The 11,245-nt window shown below is 41.5% G+C and overlaps 1 protein-coding gene across 1 annotated transcript in view; it reads right to left on the bottom strand.

Annotated features, from left to right (window-relative positions):
- WDR20 (WD repeat domain 20) overlaps window positions 1–11,245 on the bottom strand; it is a 36,461-nt gene that overhangs the window by 8,312 nt on the left and 16,904 nt on the right. Inside the window, exons 2-3 of the mRNA XM_072428605.1 lie at window positions 10,822–11,004; window positions 7,081–8,358 (exon numbers count right to left, since the gene is read on the bottom strand). Coding sequence (XP_072284706.1) covers window positions 7,081–8,358; window positions 10,822–11,004 — 1,461 coding nt within the window. The remainder of the gene's footprint in view (window positions 1–7,080; window positions 8,359–10,821; window positions 11,005–11,245) is intronic.

Consider the following 11,245-nt stretch of genomic DNA (forward strand, 5'->3'; position numbering starts at 1 on the left):
TTCCTGATGTGACACCAGGACCGAGCCTGCCACATCCGCCAAGGCAATTGCCGCAGCCCAGAACGGTTCCCGGGAACGCGCACTTCAATCAAAGGGTGGATAAGCCAAGTCCAGCATCCTGTCAGTACGTTAAACCGGTGATGTCAACACTGTTGCTGCCAAGGAGGAAGCCTTCCTGCTGAAATCACATCTCTAACACAACCAGCTTGGGATTCAGTGCCAGCCTTACACTGAAGGAAATACAATGTCGAGGTTACAAAAACATAAATCCTGCAAATGCGGGGAACCAGCTCAAATACTGCAAAGGAAATGCACAGCTATACTGAACTACATCATAAAGAAATAGGTCACTCACAGACAAAATGGACCTAATGTTTTTTATGGACCTAAGGTTTTCGGTAATTGCCCCTTTATACCCTTTCAAGTTCTCTTCTACCACATGGGTAAAGTTGAACTTGGCACAAAAATATATGACCCAGCAGATTAAATATAAAATACCAGCCGAGAATATGCTTAACATGGTAAATAACTGGGAACACATTTACCCCATCTAGGCTTGTCTTGACTCTTTAGATCACGTGAAGAATAATTAATCAGGTTTTCCATGAGCTCATTAGTGACTGGATGGATAGGCTGCATTCTCAGTGATGTCATTGGTCCCTAGCAAATGGATAGACTGCATGCCCAGTGATGTCACTGGTCCTTAGCGAATGAATAGGCTGCATTCTCAGTGATGTCACTGGTCCCTAGCGAATGGATAGGCTGCGTGCCCAGTGATGTCACGGGTCGCTAGCGAACCGATAGGCTGCGTGCCAAGTGATGTCAGGGGTCCCTAGCGAATGGATAGGCTGCATTCTCGTTAATGTCTCTGGTCTCTGCAATCGAGCTCACAAATATGTATCTAAAACCAACAGATATAATATACCACAGCTTACCAGTAGATGTTCATCTTTGGAAAGAAGGTTGAGAAAACGTAGGTTATACAAGTTGTATAATACAAGCTAGTTGCCAGGTGAAGGTGAAACATTTCTCGAAGCAGTTACACCCTAAAACTAACAAGTGCCGTGGAAATTTCCTGCATCAGCCAGCTCTCTGCTCAATAGATGCCACCTAACAAAATAAAATAAGTAAACTTGTTACAAGCCACTATATCCCTCATTGGCCTTCCTCCTCGCTCTTCTTGCTTTTTAATCTGTCAAATTCCATGTTATAATTTTATTCCAAAAATAACTTAAATAGGACACGCACGCGATACAAGTTTTGTTTCTTTCCCAATAGACCCATAAACGGAACGCTCTATTTACTGAAACCAATGCCGAGAGAAAATACTGAGGCTGCCGTTACTGACCTAGGAAAAGCCTAGTTGTGACTGCTATAATAATCCGCTGGGCTTCAAATTTTTTACTTATCAGAAGTTCTGCAATTACTGAAGTAGGTAACAGCCCAGCAACTGATAAATTCAGGTGAGGAATGACTTCCATTTGGCTGTACAGGTTAACACCAGGTCACCCATAAAATGTCACACATAAAATGCAACAGGATCCATCCACTATAACACCGAGAACACAGCCTATTTGCTGGAGACCTGTGACATCACCGAGAATGCAGCCTATCCATTCACTAGAGACCTGTGACATCACCGAGAATGCAACCTATCTATTTGCTGGAGACCTGTGACATCACCGAGAATGCAGCCTATCTATTTGCTGGAGACCAGTGACACCGATAATGCAGCCTATCCATTCACTAGAGACCAGTGACATCACCAAGAAGGCAGCCTACCCATTCCCTGGAGAAATCACTGGCAATATAGCATATTGATTCACAAGAACAGCCATTGTTGAATAGGGTTATTACAAAGATCATTGGGATTTTTTATTTGTGCGGTGGTTGATTCTTCTTCCATCTGATGGTGCCTGCATAGTCCTAAGGTCCAACACAGCCTGACAGAGCCAGAAGGACAAGGATATTTTCAGCTGTAAGAATGGCATTCTGACCACCACTGTAAGGGACATACCATCTCTGATGGATTTTAATAGGGAATATCTGTGACCTATTCCAGCAAAGGGTGAGGGAGTATCTGATATACTGCTATCTGATATTCATACACAGAGATCCCACCACAGAGAATATCCAGCAGTGCACAGATTGGACTGATGGTGCACATTTCTATCCACTCAAATATATAATGTGAGGTGGCTTATTTTTGTATAAATCTGAGGAATGTAGGATCTGTGTTCATACAAACCAGGCCTCCCCCATCCCGCCGTTTTAAAGGAAATGAGTGTGTAAAAACTTACTGGTCTTATGTTCATGTGGCTCCAAAAGTCCCTGGGAGGCAGAAAAGTTCAAATATAGCATGTCCATTTAGCTACCAATAGCTCCAAATCATAAAACCACCCATCCCAGCCCAAAAGAAAGGGTTCCCTTGATTCCCTGGCATTTACCACTAGATGGTGCTGTGCATGCAAAAAGAATATACAACACACAGCATCAACAGGAAAAAAAAAAGCTACACACTATAGATATTTTTGGGGGGGTGGGGGACTAGATTACTGCCTTCATCTTACACTGATATTGCAACTATTTCAGCTTTCTGGAGGATACCTAGGAAAACTCTTTGCTCCATAAGGCTTTAGGCAGAACTCAGCAGGTACAAATTAAGTTTCTACTACATTACATATTGCACATAGTTACAGGATGGTCATGCACATATAAATACACTTTTGGCTGAATCTTGAACTCCTTTAAAACAAAAAAATTAATTTAAGACACTTACCTGTCACCAATTTAATTCCCTGTATACTAAAACAGGTGCCAATTTTGGTACTGCATACTCATGGCTGAGAAACATTTGAAATTTTATGTGCTTGTATTTTTTTTTTCTTTCAGCAAATTAGTCATATGTACATTTTTTTTTAATGCCAAATGGGCTTTTATAGAAATAAAAAAACTAAATACTAAATGCATTTTAACATCAAATCTAAGTTCCATTTATCAGTCTGATTCGAGACAAGCAGGCTTAATGAGCCAGTGCAGCGCGCAGTCACCTATTGTAACCAATCAAAAATGATATTTTCCTATCCAAACTTTGGAATACAAACCAGAATGACTATCAGTGGGTTTTTTGCTTTTTTTATGTCCCATCTTACTAAAACAGTCTGGAGTGGTTTACCAGTCTCTGCAGCAGCCCAAAGTTTTTGAGTCCAACCAAGAACATATGCATGGAGTTTGCATGCCCTTCCCATGTGTGTCCGGTGCTACCACCATTAAAGCCAATTGCTAGGTACAGCCCTTTAAACTAGTCTGGCCTACATTACCTGTCCTTGTACCACAGACCAATGTGAATGGTGTCCGGTGTAGTAGTTTTACACATATATATGAAATGAACACAAAGGAAAGGTATAATCCCATTGGGGAAGTCTACACAACGCATGCTTAGTGATCAGTGAACATATTCCACATAGGCAGAGTCAAAATCATCAAAATTAAGGACGGGAATTTTTAAGCATGTTAATGCTTAGCAAAACACTTAGCGTGGAGACTAAAAACAGAAGTTTTATACCATGATGTAGGTGCGTTTTGTCAAGGTTTAGAATAAATGTTTTATAAATGGGAAAAGCTGACTGGTTGCCAGAGATAGAGACTGTATAGACAGCAGTATTCTCCACAGACATTTATAAAAGCTGTATTGTGACTCAACACTTCAGTAACCATTAAAAACAGCAGGGTGGTTACTGAAAAGTGCCGGGTGGTGCGCCCAGCTACAAGGGGCCGGGGAGAACACTGGACAGCCTACACGTTACACTTTGCAATGGCTGCAATGAAACATTGCCAGCTGGCAATTATCTAAAATCTGTAAATTGGGCAGCTGATATTAGAGCATTGGACTACAGATACAAGCTCTTTTATATTGTGATTTTTTAAATCAAAAATAAAATAGATATTAGGCATCAGGCTACCCCTATGGGATAAGATTTGTCTTGACGTATCTAGTTTACCATAACGGGCATGCACGCATACAAAACGTGAATAGCTCTGGTTCTAGTAGGCTGCCAGGCCCGAATGGGGTTCATGCCCTGTGATATGCAGCACAAAATAAACTTAATTTAGGGCCCGGTGTACTTTTCCTACAAGGCTAGGCTGGGTCCAACACTGATCACTGCTCCTTAGGCCAAGGGAGGTTCATATCCTGAAGACAAGACAATAGATTTCTCAGTGGGAGAAACATAAATGCTAATCAATATTCATTAATACTTGCTCCGCTGTAAACACGTTAAATGTTAAAGCGTGACAACAAAAACGCTGCTTCTATACCTTTTACTCTCGCAAACTAACTGAAGTCAGCATAGAAAATGCGGCTTTTGGGATGGTGTGGTATTCAGTTGCACAACCCCTGCCAAAAGGGATAATTAGAAAATCTCTATGCTGATCCTCAAACGTGTGAATGGATGCGGAGGTATGCGGGAACCATGGGATCACACAGGAGGACGTTTTGCATTAAAAATGGTTCCCCATTTTCTCCCCAAGACATCATCAGGGTATGTACGGTCAGGTAATAAAAAAATACCTCCAATAGTTACACTAATAACTTTGCTTCTGTGAACTTTACATTCAACATATATCTAATATTAGGTCCACTATAGCTGCACAAACTGCAGGTGGTGCTTGTTCAGCCTGCTGACTCTTTTACATATATGCAGCACAGGGGCAATGCTTTGGTGCCAGGATGTATTCAAACCTGTGCACATGTAAGAAAGTTGCCTCAACCTGTGCTAGCCAATGAAATGGGTTAAAGAATAGGACCATGGAAGGCGAATGGGCGAAGGGGTCAGCGCACAAAAGAGTCTGCCGATGCCACAGAGTTTAGGGGAGTTTTACAGACTTCATGCTTTTAAACTTTTTTTTAACATCTGCAATCTAATGGCTGAGAGGTAGGCAGTTGTTCAACCTAAAAACTTTTTTTAAGCTGGCTATGAAGAAGTTGTGGGTGGCAGGCTCTGTATTGTGATCTAGCTATTCAGTAATCACCTACAAACAGCCGAGTGTGGTTACTGAAACGTGCCGGGTGGTTCACCCAGCTAAAAGGGACTGGGGAGAACACTGGGTAGGGGGGTAGCAGAGGGGTTCCTATTTGGCTACAGCAGCACAGTGGTTCAGAGGTTAACACTGGGTCCCAGGTTCAAACCTCAACCAGAACTTTATCTGCATGCAGGTTTTCCCTGTGTTTGCGTGGGTTTCCTCACACAATTCTAAAAAACATGCAGTTAGGTTAATTGCCTTCCACCCAAAATTGCCCTTTAAACTGTTCTAAAGAAATATGACTATGGTAGGGACATTACATTGTGAGCCCCCTTGAGGGACAGCTATTGACATGACTATGGAGCTTGTACAACGCTGCGTAATATGAGGGCGCTATATAAATACTGTGTAATAATATTCCTGCTGAACATGATAAATTGACTACAACAGACTAGTGTGAAGAGCACATAGATAAGCATCACCGACCATCAGCACAGAAATCTAATGAGATCACAGTCCCAGCTTGAAAGAACAAGCACCAACATCTTTTGTCCCATACGTTGAGCCTCAGACAGAATCTACAATAAAACCAAATGTCTCTGTATAGCCACTTTGACTCCTGTGCTGCATTCGGAGACCGTCCTAAAGCCACCATGCAGCCCAAACGACAAAGTTGGAGCTGGTCTCAGAGACCTTTAGATATACGTGAGCCAGGTTCTTTCCTGCCCTGTCGTCAATTGATTAAAACACTGAAAAATTATACAAACCTTCGTTTTAATTTGTTTCTTGTAATAAAAACATGTTTCTTCTTTTTTTTTTAAAAAAAAAAATTCTATCTAGGTATTCAATTTAAAATGAATTAAATTTAATTTAAAAAGACAAAAAAAAACCCAAAATGAAATATTGGAAGTGATAGGCAAGAAAGGAGTTACACATTAAGCATACTAAAGAAATCAAGGTAACCGATTTATTTACAGAAATACAGATCTTATTAACTTAATAGGATAGACTTGTGTCCAAGTTTAGTTTGCTTCTAGAGTGACTCAATTATACACTTCTTCATTGATACATTAACAAGTGCCTCCAATTAGAATTGCCGGGCTACAATCACCATCTCCAGTCATGTTCCAGACTCGCTAACTCTTACAAAATTAAAATTTCGATTGATCAAGTTCCGTCTCAGTGATCGGGGAACACATCCTTTCTGCATTTATTACAATGTACAGGTTTCTCTGTCAACCTTATTTTTTTTTTCTTTGGTTGGCACAAAAGGTTTTTTTTTTTTTTGATCTAACATAGAATTTGTCAACATACGGTTTGCGGTGGCAAAATTTCAAATGATTCAAAACGGTATGACATGCAGTAACCAAAATATGTCTTGAAAAGGAAAACATAAAAAAAAAAATAAGATCTTTCTACATTTAATGGAAGGAAATGTCAGCATTTTCTAAAGAATGTTTGAGGACCTGTCAACTACAAGCAATAAAAGCAACCGATATAGAGTTACGATCCCGCTAGTGTTTAGGTACGAGGCTTGGTGAGCTTCACCGACAGAAATGACTGATTTTATTGAGTGTAGCAGACAGATTAGCCATAAAAAGAAACTGTACGCTTCTGAAATATTTTCATCGATTTGATGCAGGTTCTGACACATTAAGTATACCTTAGCTAGTCAAAGATGGCGGCTCTTAGACCTCTCTGTAGAAAACAGTTGGTCTGACTCTAGGATGAGAGTCAGATTTACAATGTCCACATTTACGCCGTCCCTTTCCTTTGACCTTTCCCATCCATCTTAGCAAAAGCAATACCTTAGGCTCCTGCTTTGCCTCAAATTCAGAATCTGGAGACAAAATGCCCTGAAAAAAGCAAAACCCAGACACTCATTTGAGGGCCAAACCAACCGTTTTCCAAAGAATGCCACATTCAGCAGGGAATACTAATAAAAGATTCATACAACATGCATCAAGCCGATTGACAAGCAAGATGTTTCAAAAGCTACAGAACCTCTTTATAGGCCCAGAATCTAATCTTGGCGCAGCATTAAGGATTAAAACTTACCACTTTACCAGGCCTGGCCCATGTGCAAATAAATCCTTCCTGACAAGCAGTGACTATACAGTCTTCAAGAAAAATGAGCACCGTTAGTCTTTCGTGTGCTATTTTTTTACAGATAAGAGGCTCTAACAAAGGTACATCTTCCATCCTGGGGCAAAGAGGGGTCCCCAATGTTTTAGCAGGGTCCGTTTTATTTTTTGTAACTAGGTTGAGTTTGTCGCTACTCTTGCTAGATATATGTCCCATACTGTGGTTCCTCTTGTGGTCTTTGTCATGGTGCCTGTCCTTGCGGTCGTGGATAGACAGGGTGGCGAATTTGCTGACGCCGGAAGCGATGGCGCTGTCCACGCTGCTTTTGCTGCCGGTATTGGACACAGCAGAGTGTGGAAGGCTGTTGGACCTTGGAAGAGGGGGAGGTACGGTGTTGCCCGGTGTGGTGATGCTGTTGCCGTTACTACCTGGATTGGGGGCACCGCTTCCTGCCGGTGGACTGGTGGCATTCATGACATTGGTATGTGTCCTCGTTCTTGACAAAGGTTGATGAGGGAAAAGAATGTCTTCTGTAAGGTCCCATAAACAGAGCTGCGTGTCTTGGCCTACTGAGCCAAATCTGTAAGTCACGCTAACTGGACGACTGTCTGTTGAGTTCCGTTTAGACAACCTTGACTGTGTACTGTTGGCCCTGTCTCTACCAAAGTTGATAAGTTCTTGGAAATCTTCATCGCTTCCGCTAAACTCCATCGGATCAGTCTCTTCTACACTAGTGGTATTGGGATCAAATGCCACCACGCTAACCCAAGACTTGTGACCCTGGCCTCTGGCTATTACTCGACAGTCCACAAAAGACCAAACAGTGACCAGGTCATCCTCTCCACCTGTTACAATATATTTCCCATCTGGGCTCCAACACACGCAAAGGAGTCCACCAAAGTAGCTTTTCATAGTACCGTGCAACTCTACGGAATCAAAGTTGAACACTCGGAGGAAGCCATCTTGACTGACGCAAGCTAAGAACTTCCCGTCTGGGGAAAACGCAAATTCGTTGAGGGCTCCCTCTCCCACAGTCCATTTTAGCAGAGGGTTCCGCGTGGATTTGCTCTTGCATGTATGAACGGCAAAGCTTTCTCCTTGTTTCAGTAGCTGGTAATGGGGCGCTGTAGTACCGCACGTGTGCTCCACGTTATACAAGTACATGTTCCCGCTGGAATGAGCTACAAGAAAAAGGCTTTCCGAGCCGGGCACCCATTTTACACAGGTTACTCTGGACTTGTCTATTAGCCTCTGTTAATGATAAGAGGAGAAAGACAAAACATGCATTAATTTCAACTGGCAATAAAACATTTCTAGAAAACAAACTGGGACAAAGAAAGAAAAGCTGGACTTATCAGAACCCTGGCCTCCCGTTAATCTCTAAATTGTATTATAGACTCAAGTGATTAATATCTTTATGGGAAGATATGGTCATCATTTTGTACACACGCCAGATTTGACATGTGTGCAGCAGTCCTCAGACATGGTTCAGTAACCTGATGTAACAGAATGATGAATGACTGATCAAGAACGACCACTGTGCATTTTAATGGAGGAGGGCAAAGCAGGGTGCCGCTCACTCATTCGATAGCCTTCCCTCTTTATAGAATAGAAAAGAGCTGTGTGTACAGCGCTTGTTTGCTCATTTGTCACTGAAAACGATCACAAAAAAATAGTTTCCAGCTTATTTTTTATTTTATACTATTTCCACCCCTCTTCCATTCATCCTGACCTTTCCAACCACAGAATGTGGAAATATTTACACAATGCCAAATCAAATGAGGAAAAAGGCAGAGCACTTCCTGCTTATTTGTTGAGCCAGCCCCCTTACCTAGGATAGAATGACTGGTGCCTTGGCATTTGGTCTTCTGATAAGCACAAGGGTTATACAAGGACACAAAGACAGACTTGCATTGCAAGTTGCTAAGGGTTCCTTGAGCAATGGGCAGTTTGGTGCTCTCAGATCAGTTCAGGTGACACCAATGATCTCTTGCAAAGAAAAGTGCAAAGTAATACAGTTGGAAACAAATATTGTATGGGGTGTGGAAAGAATCCTCAAAGAACAGTTTTAAAGGGGTTACTCCAGTGTTTCTCAACCTGGGTTCCTCCTTCTTCCCACTGATCACCACACTAATATACCGTGAGCTGTGGATAAAGTAATTATAGAAGGGGAGCCCTAAAGACCTGAAAGTTTTTTCAAGGATCCCCTCCATGTTAAAAAGTTCACTAAAGGCTGCCATACAGCATTTATGGAGGAACAGTGTTGTCAACCTATAAAAAAAGTGCATTTGGGCTACATAATCCTTCCCCATTCCAAAAATAGTCTCAGGGAAGTATTATGTATTTCAGAGTAAAACTATAGGATATTATAAAGATACTAAAGGAGGAGGCAAAATAAAAGGTGATATTTTACAAAAGCTGCACAAGAAAGAAGAAGATGGAATAACAGAATGAAAAAAATGCTTTTAACGTCACATTTTAAAGACAATTTTTACAAACGGCCCATTTATCCTACTTTTACTTTACAGCTATTGTAAACTCAGGCAAATTTATGCAAGTTTAAGTGTTTTCACTTTAGGGTATAGCACAGCATACAGAGACATTTTAGAGAAATGTGCACCCTAATCTTTTGTGCAACAGTTGGGGAATGAGCCTTTTCTGTTCGGGCATGACTGTGCTGTGTATACATCAATTTCCATTCTCAAGGATCTCAAGCGGCCTGCACAGAGCCCTGACCTCAATACCTGAATTGGACCGAGAATGGTGACCCGATTCTTCACCTCCAATATCAGTACCTCATCCCACATTTGCCACCAGCACAATGCAATATCTTATGATGCAAAAGAGTGAAGGACTTAGGAGAAATGGTGGTGAAGTGAAGGCAATGTCTGGGGAATTGGACATCTGAAAAGCTCATAGGCCAGGCGATAAGCTGCCCAAAAATGTTTTCTTCTATATTGTATATTTTAAATATAAAGGCTGCCACCTTCTAAAAATGCACGGCATGCACTTTTTTTTTGCATTTTTGTTTTGGGCCAGTGACTGAAAAAAGAAAAGGCCAGTCAACTAGACTTTTTATAAATAGGTCGGTACAGGAAGCCTCTGTATTACGGTGACACTTTCCATTAAAGCTTCTGATATAAAGTAAGCTGTTAGAGCAAAATGAAAACGCCATGGTATTTGTGCATAATCTCTAGCTGCACCTGTACATGCAAATACCCATTACATTTTCAAATGCAAAGTGCCTGTCATAATCCTGCGCACACCCTGTGAATGCAACTTGAATAAAACCTCTTCTGAATGCAAATGAGCCTGGAGGTTAATCATGAATTTGTCCTAATCTAAACCTTTAGAATATCGCAAAGATAAAGGGTACCTGTCACACCTAAAAATTGTGCAGCATTCTAATAAAAAAATTAATTATCAAATTTGGATGCGCTGTGGAGATTGGAAAGAGCAGTGCATGTGTCTGATAGAAATGCCACAGAGTGTTGGCCTAGGAATAAAGTGCAGTATTTGCCCTGGGATTTTTTTTAATGCTGGGTGGGAAGAAGCTGTAGGTGGGTGGCAGCCCTTGTATTGTGAACCAACTTTTTAGTAACCACCCAAAAACAGCAAACAGGTTACTGAAAAATGAAGTGTGGTGCACCAGACTAAAAAAAGCCCATTCCACCCCAAAGAAAGTTGTTTTATAAACTCTACCAATGCACTCACCTCCTCATTAAATAGCTTACTGGTTTCCTTCTTAATGGGGTCTATAAGCTGGACCTGACCGGCGGAGAACCCGACCAGCAGTGAGACGCTCTCCGCCGTTGCTGTGAGATGATTGAAGTCATGACACGTGGGCTGCGTCCCTTTGTAGATCCGTTTGTCTATTGGTTTGCTTAAATCAGCGGCCTGAGGAAAAAGAAAAACACACAAGGAAATCTTGAATGATGTGATCACATCAAATCCTATGTATCACTATATGCATAACATTGGTGGACGCCAGAACAATACACCTATGCTATGGTCCACAGTGTATGAACTTCCCTTTAAGTTTGAGTGTTTCCAGTTCAAGATACCATCACTGCTACAGCACACAAGGAGATTTTAGACAACACTTTTGACCTTGTGGTCACAGTTTGGTGAAGGTTCT

Source organism: Pyxicephalus adspersus, chromosome 12 (genome assembly GCF_032062135.1).
Source record: "Pyxicephalus adspersus chromosome 12, UCB_Pads_2.0, whole genome shotgun sequence".
Taxonomy (NCBI): domain Eukaryota; kingdom Metazoa; phylum Chordata; class Amphibia; order Anura; family Pyxicephalidae; genus Pyxicephalus; species Pyxicephalus adspersus.